The sequence below is a fragment of the Sorghum bicolor genome, chromosome 4 (assembly GCF_000003195.3).
Source record: "Sorghum bicolor cultivar BTx623 chromosome 4, Sorghum_bicolor_NCBIv3, whole genome shotgun sequence".
Lineage (NCBI taxonomy): Eukaryota > Viridiplantae > Streptophyta > Magnoliopsida > Poales > Poaceae > Sorghum > Sorghum bicolor.
The window spans coordinates 54,221,721-54,242,939 of NC_012873.2; the positions used below are offsets into that span (position 1 = coordinate 54,221,721).

Consider the following 21,219-nt stretch of genomic DNA (forward strand, 5'->3'; position numbering starts at 1 on the left):
GTGTTTTCCCTGACAAGAAGTTTTCCACAGCCAGCTGTAAATTGGGTGAATCTGGGAGTGACCTGTGAGTGATCTATAGGCTTTTGAGGAGAAGAGTTGCGTGTTGCCCAAAATATAAGTCCATTTATCATTCTCATCAGAGCACTAATTCTGACGACTCAAACTGACGTGCTTGCATTTGGTCATTGGCTTCAACTGAGACTGGTAGATTGAACAAATCATGAATGTTAGCTGAGTCAAATGCCTTTCTTAGGCTTGTGAACTTGTTTTTTGCAGAAGAGAATAGCTCTGGAAATTGCAACTCCCGAACTTGACCATTCCATAAATCCTTCCAGAGAATATTGTACTGTCCATCAAGGATCAAAACATTTGTCATTCCTTTGTACTTATCGAGTAATTTTAGAATAACTCTCCACCAGAAAGATCCTTTTGGCCTATTTGAATTTGGGAGTTTTCTATTTCTGTAATGTTTATCCCAACTAGATGGCCATCGGGCCGGGCCAGCCTGGGCCCGGGCTAGGCACGGGTCGTAGCGTGCTGTGCCGACTTGGCCCGCGTGCCTGCCGTGTCATGCCTTAGCGGCCCGCGTGCCTGGCTTCGGCCCAAGCACGGGCTCATGGGCTAACTTCGTGTCATGTCGGCCCGCGTAGCCTGGCGGGTCGGGCCAGCCCACAACCCGGTTTTGTAAAAAAATCAAAATAACCACATAATGACAACGATCACTTCACCAACATAATGCCACAATCAATTTTTATAATTCTCAACTTCTCAGATTCACAATCTCAGTCTTAGATCATAGAAATGACATCAAAAGACATATAACATAAAAATGAGTTATTTGTGCAATGCTCGTGGAGGTGGTACCAGGCTGTTGCCGGGCCGACCCATAAAACTCAGGCCGGGCCGGGCCGGCCCGCGGGCTCAGAGGTCGGCCCAAGCACGACCTGCACCACCGGGTTGGCCCAGCCCGGGCCACGAGTTACCGAGCCGGGCCATGCTTGGACCGGGCCAAAATGTCGTGGCATGGGCCGGGCCATCGTGCCTCAGGCTGCATGGCTTTCTATAATCGCAACTTAGTTCCACCCATGACATGTTTTCCCTATTGAAGTTCCACCCAACTTAGTAGAGTCTTGCATTGTGAGTGTCCTAAGAGAGAAGTTTCATCCCCATAAAACTCTTATGGCTCGGTTACCTAGTTTATAGTCTTGGTAACTGTGTCATGAAACTATACATTGAGACTGACCTAATTGTATCTCCAAAAAATTCCAATGAACCTCCCAATCTATGCCATATTGTACCTCGAGACGAAGGGGTTTCCTGATGCCGTGAACCACCCGAGCTTCCCCTTGCAGGTCACCAAAATTTATATTTCTGTAAATTATAAAACTGTAAGGAGTCTCCTAGAGATGATCTAAGCTTTCCTTAGCCAGCTATAATTAAAAGAAATGATATAATATTATGATATATCAATACTTATAATGATAATTTAATTGTGAGTATTCTATTTTTTATAAAATAATACTATCACACATATAATTTAAAGTCAACACATCTGAGTGCAACGGTGCTTACCTACGAGTAGAGTCTAGGATCTAGAGTCCAATATCAATAAAATATACAAAAGTGAAAATTTTACTGGGTAAAAGTTGAAAGTCAAACAGGGCATAGTTTGGCTGACGCGTATGGACGTGGCGTCTACACTGTGGCCCCGTGCCCCGCGCGAAAGTTCAGTGCTAGAAACTTCCACCAGAACTGCGGATTTGGCGTGAGAAATGAACTGCCATGGCGAGACCGTGGCATGCAACAACTACGGCAGCGAAGCAAACACATACCTGAGCATCTCCAACAACTTCTTAAAATTCACTTAGTATATCTTGAGTTATAGCAACTTGGTATTTTGTTTGGCAAGAAGAAAAAAAGATGTGTCTCCAACAAATTGGTATTTTTACTTGGTAAAATTGAAAAAAATAGGCCCACCTTTCTCCTCCAAACCGGTACTGGGCCTTGACTCACGTAAAATTGGCTGCGCGGCGTCCGATATCGCGTGCGTTTGGCCGCCGCCGCCGGTCGAGCGCGACGCTAGCCATCACCTACGTCGGCAAGGCACTCTGGCCTCCTCATCGATCGACGTCGTTGAGAACTAGTATACTCCGGTTTGGACCAGCACTTCACCGAACGGAAGCTTCACGGACGAATTGTGTGTGGACGTGCATGGCCAGGTGCAGCGTCAGATTTCTTCTGAAAATTGTTGTCAGTCTGTCCCATCTCAGTCTGGCACCGAAGATTTGCCGGCCACTGAACGCATGACAGCAGCAGCGACGACGGGAAGATCGATCCATCAGGCTGGGGACGGCGCGGGAAGAGTTTGGCGCGCTGGGAACTTCACTCGCGCGCGCGGGACGAAGCCGAAAACCGCTATATGCAGTCCACGCCGCGCGCGGAGATATACGCGTGCGGACTCGGTGTTTAGCAAGTTAGGAAATATACCAAGTGAATTTAAAGAGTTGTTGGAGATGTGTTTTTGTGTTTTTGTCAAAATAATAAGAATACCAAGTGGATTTGAGGAGTTGTTGGAGATGCTTAAACTGCGATGCGGACTGTGCAGCGCAGTACGAAATGAAGCAAACACGGTCCGTAACGACACAAAATGGACAAGAGTTCATATACTTTGAACTAAACTTTTGTAACGTCCAGGCCCGTACCCGAGAATTTTAGGCCCTGGTGCAAATCATACAAATGGGGCCTTATAGAGCAATACAAATAACTAAAGTGCATTTAATTTTATTATATAAAGCATGTTTTCTCACAATATCAAGAACTATTCGCTCAAAAAACAATATCAAGAACTACAAACAGGCATATTGATGCTAAAATATTAAATGTTGAATCTAAACCTAATTGATATCTTCTTAACTTGGAGTAAAAATCATCATTCTTCAGGGATTCTTTAAAACAAAATCATCGTTCTCTAGGTATTCTTTAAAATCATCATATTTTCTAATACTAGAAGACATCCAACAAAACAAATCAAAACGACAAAAACATATGACGGATGTTACTAATTAGCTAAGAAAGTAAAGGGCATGTGCTTGGGATCAGGGATCGCGGATCGCCAAGTCGCTGCTTGTGCAGTCTGCCAGAAGAACGGGTAGCGGCGGCAGTGTCGGTTCAGCTTTCCACGCTTGAAACTCACATACTCCTAGGCCTTGTTTAGTTCCGAAAAGTGAAAAAGTTTTCGGTATTGTAGCACTTTCGTTTGTTTGTGACAAATATTATCCAATCATAGACTAACTAGGATCAAAAGTTTCGTCTCGTGATTTATAACTAAACTGTGTAATTAGTTTTTGTTTTTGTTTATATATAATGTTTCATGCATGTGCCACAAGATTCGATGTGATGGGGAATCTTGAAAACTTTTTGCTTTTTAGGGTGAACTAAACAAGGCCCTAGTCAAAATGCGATGCAGGAAATCACATAAAACTATTAGGCCGGCAGGCTACAGTATGAAAAAACAAAAACAAAAGGCCCATACAAACATATTATCCTCTTGAAGCCCAATCGGAGGGGCCCCTAAAATTTAGGGGCCTAGTTCCATCGCCCCACTTGCACTGGGCCAAATACGGGCCTGGTAACGTCCGACTTCTACGAGATCGGGCCCACTTATATCTGACAGTTTTTCTAGGACATAGTCAGCCCTCACAAACCAACACCAGGGATGGAGCTAGAGAAATATTGAGAGGGGTGCGGGCATGTGGGCTTATTTCATAGCAGTTATATATATATATATATATATATATATATATATATATATATATATATATATAGACACACACACACGATAGTGTAATTTAATAACACCATTGAACCCTTTTCAATTGAGATCTACCAGTTAATAACAATATATATGAACAGTGAAGTAGCGATAATAGTGCTTGCCATTTACCAAAATATAGTTAGAGGATGCTATAATTACCAACAAAAGATTATCGACATTGAAAGAAGCAATCTTCAACCATAAGATCCTCTTTGTGACTTAAAGAAAAAAGAACAATCCATTCAATTTTATGCAAAGAAAGAATGGTTCATTGAAAAAAGAAAAATAGTTGCATTACCAATTATGGATCAAATCTACATCCATGTTCATGAAGTGATGAACCACGTCATCATTTGTCGTAACTATATTCAAGCCAATTTCTAAACTTATCGACGCATTCCGATTGAGACATTTTAGGATTATATTTTTCCCCACGTCAAGGGAAGACCCTTCCATGTTTTTTCTAGCATCCACAAGAATATTTAAATTTCAGTTGCTTTTATTGATATTAATTTTCAATTATCATAGAAATAATCAAACAGCCTAACCCTAGAATCCAAACAAATAATGAAGAAGGTAAAAACCACAAACTGAAACCAATTTAAACACTCAGATTAATGGAAAGTAAAGAATTTTTTAAGTTACTTTGCTCTTGAGGCCTTGTTTACTTCCAAAAAATTTTACAAAATATGAATAGTAGCGCTTTCGTTTGTATTTGATAAATATTGTGCAATTAGTTTTTATTTTTATCTATATTTAATACTTTATGCATACGTCTAAAGATTCGATGTGACGGAGAATCTGAAAAATTTTATAAAATTTTTTGGGAAGTAAACAAGGCCTGAACCTTGATCAAGAACAAAAGCATGGAAGAGGCAGGGATGTAGGGCGGCACTCGTGTCTCCTCTCCCCTGTTGTTTTAGTGCTTCAGACATTAGCAAGTAAGTGGAGGCAGGAGGCAGCTGACCGCCAGCGTCGGCGTGGTGTGCGTGCAGACGTTTGGTTGGTGGGGGTGCGATTAGCCGATTATGGTAGTATTTTGCATTTGAGACTGCGTGCGGCCGCACCCACGTGGTTGTATATGGGTTCGTCCATGACCAACACGAGTTTTTTCTATGTACTTTGTCTTTACTCATGTACATCTGAAAAATACTTTCCGATCGGTCACTCATACTTAGATTTCTCTAGATCAAGCACGCTTAATTTTAGAGTTCCTTGGAGTTGAGCTTTCAGAAAAGAAATTACAACTTGTTGATATAAGTATTCTATTAATTCTATTAAACCCTGGGCCGGGTGTTATAATTTTTAACTAAGGCCTTATTTAGTTCCAAAAAATTTTGCAAAATAGAAATAGTACCACTTTCGTTTGTATTTGACAAATATAATCCAATCATGTACTAACTAGACTCAAAAGATTCGTCTCGTCAATTCCGACCAAACTGTGTAATTAGTTTTTGTTTTCGTCTATATTTAATATTTCATGTATGCGTCTAAAGATTTTATGTGATAGGAAATCTAAAAAATTTTATAAAATTTTTTGAGAACTAAACAAGGCCTAAATACTCCTTCCATACTGGTAATTCAAGTCATTTTAGAACATAATTTTGAATTCAGAACATTTAAGGAACATCTGTACGTCGATTGTTTCAACAAGCTCCTTTGAGATTCTTTCACACTGAACATGCGGACTGTTGAATTTCAGTAGTAGTAACCGTCGTACATCCATCGCCGGCAACACGTGTAGTAAAATTCCGAGCCAGACATGCAGTACACCACAGCCACAAAGCTAAGAGCATCTCCAAGAGTTTGCTATTTTTTACTTAGCAAATCTTGTGTTTTGCCAACTCCTAAAACAAAATACCAAGTAAAAAAAGAGACCATTTCTAAGAGTTTGCTATTCTTGACTTGCCATAACAAAAAATAGAAGGCCCACAAGATTTTTTTTTACCGATCAGGCTGTTGTCGCAGAATCAGCAAGATTGATGCCGCCGCCGCGTCGTCCTTCCTATGCTGCACGTGAAGGTTCCCTCTCCCAGCAATTATCTCCACCGCCGGCCATCTCCTCAAGCAGCCACGTACCTGACTGGATCAAGGGCACCACGCAGCACCTGATTGGATCAAGGGCACCACGCAGCAGCAGGAGTCGTCGGAGCAGAGGCCGGCCGTGCGCGCATGAACTGATGAGATGACTCACGCAGCAGCCGTTGGGGAGGAGGCCGGCCTTGCGCCATGAATTGATGAGATGGTTCACGCAACAGCCGTCGAGGAGGAGGCCGGCCCTACGCGCGTGAACCAGATGGCTGTGTGCGGATCCGATCTCGCGGGAGGAAGACGACGAAGTTTCCTCGGGCGCACGGGAAGGAGCCGCTACGGCACGCGATGCTACGATGCGCGGTCGATACGCGCGCGCATATATGCGCGTGCGGAGGGGAAGGATGGCAACTTGCTAAAATTACCAAGTTGATTTACCAATCTGTTGGAGACTACAATTTCTTGTTTTGCCAAATTTTTAAGAATAGCAATCTTATTTGGCAAACTCTTGGAGATGCTATAATACGGAAGAGGACAAGAATGGGTAGTACCGTAGTAGACGACCGAGAAGGGCAGTGCTTACGTACTAGACACACAGAAGCAGCTCCCAACGTCCGAGCCTAGGACACTACTAGTAGTAGCTAGATGTGCACGGGACTAGGACACAAGGAGCCAAGGACACACTAGTTATACTAGTTTCCGGCGCCGGCCTTGCGAGGCGCACCACCTGGCCGAGCCTTGGCGTCGTTGCCGGCGAAGGCCACAGCGGCCGGGGTGACCGCGTCCACCACGGGCATCCCGGTGCCGGGACCGCAGCACTCTGGCTTGCCGTCGCAGCAGTCAATGCGGCAGCACGGGGTCGGCAGGATCTGGGCCTCGGCCGCGCCGAGCACCAGCAGCAGCGCCAGCGCGACGACGGCGGCGACCATCTTGCGTCCCATCGCCGTACGTGTGATCGATCCTCCGCCGGCTGCCTGAGTTTTACCAGCAGACGGGACCCCGTGAACCGGCTGCGCGGCCTTTTCTGGAATCTTGATGCGTGTGCCGTGGTACTGAGTGTGTTAGGCTGCCTCAGTTCTTGGGCGCTCTATTTGTAGGCCTGGGACTGGGAGGGGAGGGGCTGATGTGCAGGTGCAGCACTTTGAGGACAAATGACTGCCTTAAGCAAAGGGCTCCTACGATTTCTTTCTGGGAAATGCGATGATGAGATGATAAACAAGGGAGCAAAACCGTCTCGGTGGGTAACACACATGGGCTTGCCCTGCTCTTTGCAGCAAGGAGACCTGCATCTGGCTCTGTTAGTTGTCCTGCCCATCACGGACGAACATGGGAGGAGATGCAGATGGCTACTGCAATACCGATCAGCAAGGAGATGCAGACGTCTAGCTGCCGTCTGGGTCTGGGTGATTCCTGAAACATGCACCTGATGGTAGGCTGCCAACATTGGCAATGCTAAAACTTTTGGCCTGCATGCAGCGAGAGTTTCATCAGGATACCAAAAGTACCCCAAGACCAGTGACTTGTTCGCAACAAGCGGAGTTTACTTTTACTGTCCCTGAAGGTTAGGATGATGTGCCAACAAACAAACAAAAAACATTCAGATCTGTCAAACGAAAATGTTCACTTGACTGCAATTTTTCTTTTTCCATCCATTGATAATAAGACTTATAACCATTCTATTACACCAGAGAGAACCTGAGACGAGATTTCCAGTTGTGCAAAACATTTGGAAAAACCTCTCTCGCTCTCTCCTGCTGTAAAAGTATACTAGAGTCCAATGGATCGGAAAATAAAGCTAACACAGAATAATAATAATAATAATAATAGATAGATAGATTAAACTCCCGAAATTAAACCTAAGGCATGTATGAACAGACTCCGCAACACTACGGGTTGGTTTATCTAACAATTAGAAACCAACCCAGTGCTTTTACTCCCTTGTGTGCGCGGCTGAAACCAAGAAGCAGATTCTGAATTTTCGATCCACTCTCGGCTGGGCAGCCGCTGCCGCCGCCTGGCGATAGATAGATCAGTGGCCGCCGCCCGCCATGACGGTGGCGTTGGAGACACCTCTCGTCTTTGGGAGTAGGACGAGCGCCAGGACCGCGCAGATGAGGGCGAAGACGCCGCCGATGCCCAAGGCCGGGGTGTTCCCTTTGTTGAAGGCGCCGTCGATGGGGCCTGCGCTGAGCGCGATCACCAGCTGTGGGAGGACGATGGCGATGTTGAGGACGCCAATGGTGAGACCTTGGCCACCGCCCTCCTCAGCGGCAACCTCAGACACCACGGCCCATGGCACACTGAACAGCACCTGCATTCGTGCATGCAATGCAACAAGGATTATTTAGCAATAATTAATGCAATCCAATGCAAAACAAAACAAAAGAAAACAAAAGAAAAAGCGCGTCGATCGATCTTACGGCCTGAGGGATGCCAATGAGTGCGAAGATCGCGAGAGCGCCACTCTTGAACCTGTGGTCGGGGCCGGCGGAGAGAGAGGCGGCGAGCGAGGGCCTGTAGCCCTTCATGGAGACGATGCCGAGCGCGACCATGGCCGTCATGAGGACGAACACCATGAGGTTGCTGATGGACCAGACGACCCGGGACGTGAGCTTCCGGCAGAGCTTGGGGATGAGGAAGGAGGTGACGCCCAGCAAGACGGAGCAGAAGAGGAGGCCCACGGCGCCCTCGCGGACGCCCGCGTCGTACAGGTCCGCCTTGCCGCCCGCGCCCTGCGGCTCGCCGTGGAAGATCTCCCGACCCATCCAGTCCGTGTTGTACTGGATGAACGGGAACCACGACAGCTGCGATCGACAAAGACAGTCAGTCAGTGAGATGGAGTCCATGATGAGCGAGCGGTGTGCGGCGGCGGCGCGGCGTACCCAGGTGACGGCCGTGACGGCGAGCACGCTGAACATGGCAGGGGGAAGGTTCTTGAGGCTCTTGAAGAGATCGACGAACGCGGAGCACGCGCCGCCCGAGGCGTCGTCGACGTTGGCCTTGTCGAGTAGCTCCTCGCCGGCGAGCCACAAGGTGACCGACATGGTGACTATGATGAGGATCTGACCAACAAACCAAAAAGAAATTAAACGTTATATATACTATCGATCAAAATCTCAGCGCAACGAGAGACGAAAGAATTGAAGCAACAACAATCAATGGTGGTGCTCGTCGATCGTAACTCACCACCGCAGTCAAGAAGGCGCCCTTGAGGTTCGCGCAGGCATCGCAGCACGCCGCAGTTTTGAGCCAAGGAAGCCACCTGAGATTTGATATGGATCAACCTCCACACATCATCAGTGGACGATCTCAACAAATGCTTTAGAAAACGCAAAACAAAACGGGCAGGCTACGTACTCGTGCCATTTCGCGTTGGCGCCGGCCAAGTATCCGAGCACGCTGCCGAGAGCCATCCACAGGGAGAAGATGGCCTGGCCAACGTTGGGGCCGTGATGTCCAGCTGCAGCAGTAATAAATGAACAGCATTAACTAATTAATTAGCATACAGATACAGAAACCACCAGCGAAACACAGCAGCATGCATGGTCACCTGCTAGGTCGGCCATCATCGCGCGAGCCGGTCCCTGGACGGTGTTGTTGGCGAAGTCGAGGAACCAGAAGCCGACAATGTAGACGGCGGCGGCGTACCAGCGGGAGCCGGTGAACGTGCTGCAGTGCTCCTTGGTGTCGCCGAGGCGCCGCCCGATGTCCGCCGAGAAGCCGATCATCATCACCTTGCATTGCATCGCCGGAGAGCACCAGCATCATATCGATCATCACAGTAAAATACAAACCCGAGGGAATCAGAATCGCTACTGCCAGTGCCAGTATGCAGTAGAAGTAGTACATACAGAGGTGTGAAAAGTGTGATGTCATGATGTGCTTACAGAGAGGCAGATGATGATGCATCCAGCGAGGATGAATGGCCTCCTCCGGCCCATCTTCGACGTGCACCGGTCGCTGTAGTAGCCCACGATGGGTTGCACCTGCCAACGAGAAATCAATTCCAGTAAATGGCCACATTAATCCCCAGCCGCCGCCGGCGGCCTCGGAAAAGGGAGGAGGAAGATGACTGGATAGACGTAGTATGAAAAACGGATCTTGGTAATTATCTCATCTCATCTCATCTCATCTCCTGAAAATAAATCTTGGAGATTATCTTATCTCTTAGAAAATACTAAATCTTGGCAGTTAAAACCTCAAAATGGTATAACATAAAAGATGGAAACGAATCGTAGACGAGCAGTTTCGTAAACTGCACAGATTTATTTCCATTTCACAAAATTTAACGTTCTTTATATTTATCCAAATACTCCTAGTAACTGAATCAGAATCGGAATCATATATATACACACACAAGAACAAGAGAATGCATGCACGTACCACAAATCCGGCGATAGGTCCGCAGATCCATGTCAGTGACACGTAGCTGTGCGAGATCCCAAGAGTCTGGGCGGGCATATCAAACATCGATCAGGCCATGAAAATTATCAGAGAAAACTAAATAATGTGTATGAACAGACACCAAACTAGAACAGTACAAAAGACGACATGAACAAGAACTGTGTACGAGTACCTGAGAGTAGGGCGAGAGGAGGGAGAGCTGCAGCGCCCAGCCGTACTGGATGCCGCCGGAGACCATGCAGGCCAAGAAGAGCCGGACGATGCCTATCGGCGGCTTCCGGCTCGCATTGCCGCCCTTCTTCTCGCCGGCGCCGACGACGACGCCGCGCTCCAGGTTCATGGTGGCCCACTCGAGGCGCTGCTTGTTGTTGCCGTCCTCCTTGCCGCCGTCACCACCGTCCATGGCTACGACTGCGGCGGCGGCTTCGGCGGCGCGAGTAGCAGGAACGCAACAAAAGCGCGCGGATTGGCCGCAGGAAAAATTGGGGGGGAGAGAGAGGACGATAGGGACAGCAGGCAGATCGATGAAATGATCACGGACGGGATAGCCAAGGCAAAGCGCCGGGCGGAGGGGGGGTTTTTAAAGGCCGGGGCCGCGGATGGCCCGGCGCGTGGTGGTTTATGGCGGGTGGCCCACCGGCAGAGAGACAGCGGGCCGGAGGTTTTATCCGTTTGTTTGGGAAGGTTATCCCGTCCTTAATCTGTTTCTTGGTAAGGGGTTTTACCATGGGTGGAAGGGATTAATTGGCGGGATAAATACTTATTATACAGTTGGTAGAGAAAAAAAAAGAGGATAGGGCCGACATCAATGAATTGGATTTGATTGGATTGGATTGTTTTTACTTTTTATTTACCTGATGAGTTGCAATATATGAGAAAATTTATTCTTCATTCACGCGGAATTTATAACAGAATGGAAATGTTTAGGATTTACTGTTTGTTTAATTTAACGAATGTGTTATCTATAAATATTGTCGTTTGATTCTATCTTATCCGAAAATTACTTTGATAGAATAGAATCTCAACGTGTTCAGAGCTGGCTGCCAGGAAACTAATGGATACCGAATTACCGATTCGATGCCCGTACATTTGGGTTTATGTTATCCAAAGCTTAATTGTTTACTAGTAAGAATAAAAATAATGTACTCCCTCAATTCTAAAATAAAAAATATATATCTCAGTTTTCAAAAAAGTCAAAAGTTTTACTAGATTTATAAAAATAAAACCAAGATTTGTGGTCTCAAAATATATATTTGTTTTAAAAATATATTCTGCAATGTATTATTTTATATATGTTGTTAATTTTTTAAAAAGAAAAATGACACCTTACCAAACGGTGAATATGACGGAGGCTATATGTATAAAACAGCTATATTTTTAGATAATACAACAAAGTTTTAGAGCATCTCCAAGGGTTTTGCATTTGAGTAATCTGCTAAAAAGCTCCAAAAGAGGTATCCAACGGTTTTGTATTTGGAGTTTGTAATTTGGGCAACTTGGTAAATGAGGGAGCAAACTTGGCAAAAATGCCAAGCTGTGGACGGCTTTGCAAACCCGATCGCACAAGTAAAGTTACGCGTGAGGAAAGCGCGCGCGCCTGGAGACCTTCTATTTTTATCCTTTGTCAAGTCCAAATGTCAATTCTCTTGGAGATGACCTATTTTTATCCTTGACATTTTGTTATAAGAGTTTACAAACAACAACAAATGTCAAGTCAATTTGCGAAAGCCTTTGAAGATGCTCTTAGTATACAACGGCTATATGGGTTGGCAAAGCTGGAAACAAATGGAAGAATGATGCAACCCGATCTGTAAAGTTTTGTTCTTATCCTCGAATTTATTTCCACACGAATGGAAATTGATGAACGTTGTATACCAAGCTGGACACATACTTACTGATGGAATCAGTTTGGTAAGTGTTTTTACTAGCTAACTGAATGACTAGCTTCCAATATAAGTCTCACCTCACAAGTCAAACGCGAGTCGTCTGACTCTGACCTGCTTACCACCCGTGATTTTGGATCCTAGCATCCGAATTAAAAGCGAAATATTCAAAAGGACACGTCAGTAGAACAACACACACCATTTTGGAACCTACTATTAATTAACTTTATATTTATTTAAACACAAAGAATGATGCGTGACGGCGCCGTAGCTAGTCTATCATCGTCTTTCCAGCATGGTTCCAAAGAGCAAGGAACAGAACAGAATTAGCCGCCTCCAAGTAAACTAGGCCTTGTTTAGTTCACTTCTAAAACCAAAAAGTTTTCAATATTTCCTGTCACATTGAATCTTGCGGCACATGCATGAAACATTAAATATAGACAAAAATAAAAATTAATTACACAGTTTGTCTGTAAATCACGAGACGAATCTTTTAACCCTAGTTAGCCTATGATTGAACAATATTTGTCACAAACAAACGAAAGTGCTACAGTAGCGAAATCTAAAATATTTTCGCATCTAAACAAGGCCTAGATGGTTTTCTTGGATGGTCCTCAAGGAAAGGAATTATCAAACAGATTCTGAACAATGCTGCCCATGATCAAGATATACATTGGAGTGTACGTGCTGCTCAGTGGGGGTTGATGGTCTGTTGACCTATAGACAACCTTTTGGGTTGTTCCCTCTCGTCGTTTTCGCTGAGCGTTACATGCATGCAACAATGTTTGTATGTAATAATAACTCTTTTTGTTTAATTTAACATTCATTATGTGGTAGGTGCTGCTACTACGGATATAAAGATGCTAACTTTCGATCTGTTAATATATGGACAAAGAAAATAAAGCAACTTATTGTACCCCTGTGTAGTGTAGTGCAGTGTACGTATGTGCAGTACTTGTTGAAGAACAACAGGAGATGGGGACACAGGCTTTACAACACACACATGCATTACAGCATATACCTACGTGAACGTGATATATTAGTTGTTGTATTAACCACCCCATACCTGGAAATGCGAATCGGCTTCAGAAGACAGCTTGGGGTGTTTGGTTGGAGGGACTAAAGTTCAATTAGTATTCAATTATGAATTAATTAGGTTTAAAAATTGTCTCGCAAATTATTCTCTAATTGTACTTTTAGTTTCATAAATAATTTATATTTAATACTTCATGCATGTGTCCAAACATTCGATGTGATAGGAATTAAGTTTAACATGGATAACCAAACAGGACCTTGGTTGTGGTTGTTAGGAGAAGATTGATTAATTAAGGGGAGAACGATTTGAAGATGATTTGAATTGGGCCAATGCCCATATCTTCTTTCTCCCTTGCAAGTCTGCAACTGCGATCACAAGTGAGGAACTCATGAGTTGCTCACCACCGGTGGTACTTTTGCGACCACTCACTTCTTAGTGAAGTGTGCACTTTAGGTGCAGCTTATATATATCTTGCCGGCGCGATGATGTTTTGACCTCATAATATAGCTTGAAGTGGTGCCATGGTGAGCTTCGTTAAACCTTCTTTTTTTATTTGCATTGGGCTCCGCTAAACTTAGCGCGTCCCAACAAGTTTCATCTTAGAGATATAGAGTTTTAAGAAAACATAGACCCTCTACTTAAGCCTCCATGGCTAAATTTAGACAACCTCTTCGGCTCCCTCCGGTTCGATGACCTCCTCGACTCCGGCAACCTCCTCTACACCAGCAACCATTCTGCACCAACACCACGATAGTCCTATGGCCTCCCCAGCTCCCCTCGACTTCCACCCAGACTTTTGCATAGTTTCCTCCCCTGCACCAATTATCCACCGTGTGGCCTCTTTCTATTGGCGGACTGCGTCGTGCTTCCATCTGCCTCCCTCCTCCTTGGCTAATGGGCGAATTGCTCCATTGCATGTGCCCTAGTCACGCGGGAGCAGCCCAGCCACGCCTCCTCTGCTGCGACGGTCCGCGACGAACGCACGGGTGTGGGAGCGATGCAGGCCCGTCTGGCGGTTGCAGCGGCACTCCTCTGGCAGATGCGGTGGCGGTCCATGACCTTGTGCTCCTTCCTCCCTGGCCGGTGGATCACCCAGTCGCAGCGGCGGCTGAACGAGGAAAAGAGGAAAAGGGAAAGAGGGAGGGAGAGTGTCATTGACACTAAGGTCCCATTTGTTCAGTGGCTGTGGAAAGAAATTTGGAGACTTTTGTTTTGAGCGTTATTGTTGGAGTTGAAACATAAATTTGGGCCAGTAAAAATAGAGGTGGACACCCAAATTAAAAATGGAAGAGTTGATTTGGGCCTACTGCCGGAGTTGCTCTGATGTAACAGGGTTTTTAATATCAATGGCGTCATTGCACGGGCTCAGTTTTTTTACCATTGTTTCATTTAGGCATTGTTTAGTTCTCTACAAGAAAAGTTTCTATGTACTATAACACTTTTGTTTTGTATTTGCCAATTACTGTCTAACCGTAGACTAACTAGGTTTAAAAAACTCGTCTCATAAATTACATGCAAACTGTACAATTAGTTATTTTTTATCTATATTTAATGCTCCATGCATATACCGCAAGATTCGATGTGATGAAAAATTTTGAAAAGTTTTTGAATTCTGGGTGGAACTAAACAACGCCTTAGATGCATCACACCTGCGATTGCATTACTTTTGACAATGGGCAGTACAGTGCAGGGTAGTATCATGTTAAAGCCCCCCCCCCCCCCCCCACCCCCCCCACACACACACACACACACACGCACACACACACAGAGCACCCCCAAGATATTTTTGGCGTTGCAAGATTGGCAACAGGCATGGACAAGGAAGCTTGAATTTGATTTGACAATGGCCAGCTAGATTTCTCCGTAGCGCTCATCCGCAGAGCTGAGAACAGAAGCAAGCGACGCGCATCACAGCGCAGCTGTTACATGTTTCCCCTCGATCTATACTACGGAGTACGTGTTCTCCATCTCATTCCAACTCCATAACACGAGAGTAGGTGCAGTAGAGAAACACACGAGTTTGGTGCTCGATCTTTTGTCTGCAGTAGTCCTGTCCGGCCGGCCCAGTGAGTACCAACAGCCATACTGCTGGTCTGGTCAGGTACTCGTACTCCAGCGCGCGCACAGGGCAAGGCAGAATGACAGGATGGCAGCGGTACACCGCAGCCCGAGTGCTGTACAGCAGCACAGATGGTGGTGCTTGCCATGCCGCCGTCCCAGTCCAGTCCAGTGGACAACCGTGCCTGCGTCTGCGTGCGCCCGCCGGTGCTTACGTCGGACTGGAGACTGGGGTAGTGGACGGATGCACGGCTGGACCTCGATGGACTCGCTAAGCCAATTAAGGCCTTGTTTAGTCGCAAAATTTTTTAGATTTTGATTACCGTAATATTTTTGTTTGTATTTAACTATGTACAAACTAGGTTCAAAAGATTTATCTCGTAAATTACAGGTAAACTATATAATTAATTATTTTTTTGAGCCCGTTCGATTGTCTTAGGTCAGTCTCAGTGGAGAGTTTCATAGCGTTGTTTTCAAGATTGCCATGTCATATGAAATGCAATGAAACTTGGATGAAACACTCATTTTCAATAGAGAGTTTTATTACATAGTTTCATAGACATTTAATTTCAAGACTCATAGAAAGTTGGTAATCGTGCCAAAAGAGTTTCATCTAGATGAAACCTATTTCTTCTCTCTCTTCTTAAATACACTGTTATGTCATCCAAAATGCCTATGTGGCAACCTATTTAATGTGAATAAAACTCAGATTAAACTCTCATTGAAACTGGCCTTATAAGCAATACTTTTTCTATCAGCTAACAGTGTTTTTCTTTCATGATAAATTAACAGACAAAAAATCTTGAAGAAATTTGGAAACTAGACAATGGCTGTGGGAAAGAATTTGGGGACTTTTGTTTTTGAGCGTTACCGTTGGAGTTAAAACATAAATTTGGGCCAATAAAAATAGAGGAACACACCCAAATTTATAATGGAGGACTTGATTTGAACCTACTGCCGTATGCCAGAGCTGCTCTAATGTAACGGAAACGGAATTTCTGATGACATATATGAAGGTTGTAGTCGAGGCGACATTCTCGCCTGCACCTTGGCTAGCACGACCCACTGCGGGCCTAAGCACGGGCTCAGTTTTTTTTTTTTTACCATTGTTTCATTTAGGCATTGTTTAGTTGGGCCTTGTTTAGTTCCAAAATTTTTGACAAAACGAGCACTGTAGCAATTTCGTTTGTATTTGACAAATATTGTTCAATCATGGACTAACTAGACTCAAAATATTCGTCTCGTCAATTCCGACTAAACTGTGCAATTAGTTTTTATTTTTATCTATATTTAATACTCCATGCATACGTCTAAAGATTCGATGTGACGGAGAATCTGAAAAATTTTGCAAAATTTTTAGAAAACTAAACAAGGCCCTATACGAAAAGGTTTTAGATACTATGGCACTTTGTATTTGGCAAGAGGCTCAAAAAATTTGTCACATAAATTATAGCAAACTAAAAAAATAGGAACTAAACGCGACTTTTGCGACACAGACAACATACCAATTTCATCTGCAGAAGCCAAAGCCAGCCGACCGGCTCAGAAAACCAAATCATCGGATCAAGCAAAGATTGCAGCAACAAACGCGAATCACCAGCATAAGCATGTCAAATTGCGTTGATAGATATACCCAGATTATGATATAGCAGTCTCCTTTCAAGTTGGTTGACTTCAGAAGGCATTAAACAGTTCCCTACGGTGAGTTCCAGCTAAGTCAAACAACCCAAAAAAAAAAATCTCCCAAAAAGGGTCCCACAATTCCTTCCGCCCAGCCACACCTTCCACCAAACAGCTAATGAGATTCAGAGAACATTCTGATCCAAGCACCACTGGTCTCAGTTCTCCTCGCCACCGTCATCGTCGTCATCATCTTCATCCAACTGCAAACCACAAGATGCCATCAAACGAAGGGAAACTTGATCAACAAAACAGACACATAAATCTAGAAGCCATAGTAGTAATTGCCCTATGCTCAAAAAATATGTTGTCATGCTACAATGTTGTTAGCCCAGTTTGTCAGGGAATCACTGCTTTTTGTTTAAAATTGCAAGAAAACATAAAGCGAACAAGATAATAAGCTTACATCATCATCATCTTCATCTCCTTCGAATTCATCTTCAACCTCCTGGAGAGAGAGAAGGTAAGTACCAGATAAAAAAATATTTTCAAGATAAATGTAGGCAAACAAGGTAAGGACCAGATAAAAAGATTCAAGATAAATATAGGCAACAATACTGACATTGTTGAAGTACTTCAAAGGATTAGGCCACAAGTCTTCCTTGATGATCTCCGCCACCTGCACAATTTGAAATCTCAGAAAACTCTCACAAAGGAATAAAACAAGTATGCAACTCCTGGCCTTCTAAAACAAACACATGGAACGGATTGCCAGTTGATCAGATAAACAAAATAAGTACTTACAAAAATTATAGGATAACATTTTGCTTGGTATTCTCAGTTTACAAAAAAAAAGTATTAAAAAATAATTCAATATCAATCAACAAATACTGGGCAAGTTAGTTGAGTAGTGCAGTTTGGTGACAATGTGAATAACGCTGTCAAGAAAGAGTGACATGAGTTTTTACCTCATCTTGCACACCATCAGCAAGACTCTTGAGCTCTGTATCACCAAACCAGGTGAAAAAACTGCAAGGAAAAACGAAATAAGGTGTTACCTTTCTGATTTTCAGTGTAACTGAAAGCATAAATGACAACACACTGATGATAGGCAAGAAAGCTTTTGCAATAATCAATAAAAGTCTTCAGAATAATCTGATAAGAAGTTCACAGAAAGTTACTAACTACAGTATCTTTTTAAGAACTGGTTTGCAGGTAACATATGGAAACTAAATTCCACACCAAACCACACCAATAAACATGGATTGAGGGATACATGGGAATCCAAAAGGTATTCAAGTCATAAATAAGACTGTTAGCATGCAAGTCAATAAAAAGACAAGAGACCGCAAGCATACGTGTCTAGAGGCAAAAGATTGTGAGCATGGGACAAGGTTCACGCCAAGAGATGCACATTTTCTATGAATTTATGCCATTTTGGTATGGTTTCCAAGAGAATATCGACTTCGGTTTCTCAAGCGCTAGATAACAATGGAATATCTCGTTGACCACAAGGGAACATGTATCCAGATTGGCTAAGCAATTAACTAGACGACAAGCGGTGGCATGCACAGGATTTCAAGAGCCTGAAATGACTTTAAAATCTATATATTAGAAGAAAAATGTAAGGGGAAAATCTATCTTGAGAAAGGTAACCTCGATTCAAGGAATTATATGACGTGTGATTTCGTGATTTTGGTCTCAAACATGTAATTTAACCAAAATATCATAGTACACATGTATTATACATTCTATGTTAAATACTTCATGCCCAAAAAAATCAGGTGTACATTTGTACACCCTTGACCCAAGGTACCACCCCTGATGACAACGCACACCAAATTTGGCATGCCTCGTTTTACCTCCTTAAGAACCTTGAACTGACTGCTAAGTTCACATTGGTTAGCAACTACAAGAGCACAATAGAATGGAAGTACATTTGGATGCCAGACCTACTTGTGTAGTTGTATACTTCCAGAATAAATGTATGTTCATGCTATGTTCGTTAAAATTGAATGCACTGCTTCCAAAAGGTCATACATTTGGATACAGCAGGATTATTTGAAAGCCAGTGACCTCGAACCATGGGAAGGGGTCTACATTAATCAATGCAAACCATATGTGTTATAGCAACAAATGAGAGAGAAACAGACTGCTTAATCAATCCACTGGTTGTCCATTGGTCACAATAATAATATTGTGGCAATACCTCAGTATGTAGTAAGAAATAATACATAACAAAAAAGTGTGATTACATATCCTGCTGAAAGATAATAACACTTCAAAGGCAGGTCAATATAATTATAATCATAACAATGTGACAACTTAATGCATAAGGTCACACTAGACAAAATCTTGAACTATATCAACCATGGCATATACAGGCAAAAAAATAGCATCACAGAAGACTATAAACAAAAATGACAGCATAGACAACTTGACAACCTAACAAGGGTAAACCAAAAGAAACAATAAACATGGTATTAATAACCAACCTTTCCTCTACTAATGGCCGCTTGCTCCCCTTCTTGTTAAGACCATTTCCATTTGCAGGTCCCTTCACATACATTATACATTATTGAAAAAGCATTAGACTTTCTACATCTAAAACAGGCATTATGTGTAGTTTTGGAACATAACAGTACCATTCCTTCCTTCCACTTAATCTGAGAAGCTTTTATTGTGGTTGTTCCATCATCAGCGAAGGAATAGATCTTTGTAAGCTTTGTGTCTTCAAAGTATGGGTTCTCAGAGAAGTTCTGCCAGTTTTTTAAAATTAAACAAGTAAATACAAGTGAACCAATGTGGGAACTATAATAGATTGTAAGAAATGAAACTTACAAGATGAATGGAGTATCCTGCCTTAACATCAGAATCATCCACATCAACTGAGTCCAAGTACTTGAATATCTGCAACAAGAGATCATAAGATAACTCTATGTTACATACATACATAGATCCAGAAGAATAACCACAACGTTGGTTTTACTTCAAAAAGTTTCTTTTGCTTTCCAATTCAATATTCATAATTTCAAGGGATTGGGTAGTAAATTGTTGGGTAGGGAATACCTTCTGATCCTCTTCAGTCAGAAGCTCACTTAGTAGAGGATGGCTCAAAAACTGCAGGGTAACAGCACATAACACAAATAGATTAGAATCACATGTATCCACAAACAGTTCCAACAGAAAGACCCATTTGTATAGCACAGAGTAGGCTACGAACCGCTGTGAGCCAAAAGTCTGGGATGGTCTTGATAATGTCACCCCTCTTGAGATAGACAGGTCTGCGAATCTCACTATATTTCTGCTCCACCTCCATAACCTTGTCACTTGCTTCCTCATTTACCTGTCAGCAATGAACAAAGATACCATAGGCATGACAGCATTATGGTTTCATTCACAACACTTCCATAGTAAATAGTACATGTTCCGAACCAATGATCCACTTGTCTTAAAAAAACATCCCTTTTCAACAAAAAATTGCCTCATATGCATGCCATGGCTGAATGACGTGGAGTATCAGGGCGTGCAATGAACAAATGAGATAAGGGAGCAAGTGTTTTTGAACAAATGATCTCATCTGTGTAGCTTAATTTTGGTTATAAAGGCAGCACAAAATTTTTCAAAGGAACACCCTGCCTCGAGCATCAAAAGTTCCACAGTATCCACATCAAAATCACCTACCAAATGTTGTGGATAAACTAACATGTTTTCTAACGCTATATAAAAATTCTGCACTATAACAAAAGTTACTAACTTCAGCCCGCCAGAACAACCTTACGTATCAGCCAGGACAGAAGCCTCCTACTCTCCAGCTAGAGACTATCACTAGAATTCCATCCTCCAACCTCCAGCGGCACAATTGGTACACAATTGGCACAGTGCCCGAACAAAACTAGCAACAACCGAACCGTATACTGCTCAGTGCCGGAAAATTCCCGCATACCACAACCGCCGCGGTTTTCTTCCGAAGTTCCACGACCTTACGCAGTTACGCTCCTACCCAAACCCCACTACCAAATCCAACAGTACCGACCACGCACAACCCACCGCGACCCACGAAGGATAAGCCCAAAAATAGCCCAGAGAGCGGGAGAAGAGGCTCGCGGCTGACCTTCTCGAGCTCGTCCTGGATCTCCTGGAGCTTCTCGATGGAGAGGACGAGGGCGCCGTCGATCTGCTCGTTCTCCTCGCCGCCGTCGGCCTCGGTCTTGGCCTTCTTGCCCTTGTCCGCCGGTGCCGTCATCGCTGAGCCGGCTCGCCTCCTCGCGCTAGGGTTTTAGCCTCTCGCTGTGTCGCCTGCACCTGGCCTGCCTGCCTGCGCGAGCCGGGAGAGGGAGGAGGGTGGGAAGGGAGGCGGAGCTGGGGAGAAG

At 43.9% G+C, this 21,219-nt stretch overlaps 2 protein-coding genes across 2 annotated transcripts; both read right to left on the reverse strand.

The window, feature by feature from the left end:
- LOC8055397 (sucrose transport protein SUT5) lies at positions 7,470 to 10,652 on the reverse strand. Its single transcript, XM_002454013.2, has 9 exons — positions 10,422 to 10,652; positions 10,229 to 10,294; positions 9,733 to 9,831; positions 9,396 to 9,579; positions 9,203 to 9,305; positions 9,032 to 9,107; positions 8,728 to 8,907; positions 8,266 to 8,649; positions 7,470 to 8,156 (listed from the first exon to the last, which is right to left on the reverse strand). Exons 1-9 carry the CDS (start codon positions 10,650 to 10,652, stop codon positions 7,875 to 7,877), a joined length of 1,605 nt encoding a protein of 534 aa, XP_002454058.1. The 3' UTR covers positions 7,470 to 7,874.
- Positions 16,801 to 21,219, reverse strand: LOC8055398 (NAP1-related protein 2). Its single transcript, XM_002454014.2, has 10 exons — positions 20,961 to 21,219; positions 20,070 to 20,192; positions 19,916 to 19,966; positions 19,688 to 19,756; positions 19,492 to 19,605; positions 19,342 to 19,403; positions 17,815 to 17,875; positions 17,469 to 17,525; positions 17,313 to 17,354; positions 16,801 to 17,109 (listed from the first exon to the last, which is right to left on the reverse strand). The coding sequence occupies exons 1-10, from the start codon at positions 21,090 to 21,092 to the stop codon at positions 17,065 to 17,067; spliced, it is 756 nt and encodes a 251-aa protein (XP_002454059.1). The 5' UTR covers positions 21,093 to 21,219; the 3' UTR covers positions 16,801 to 17,064.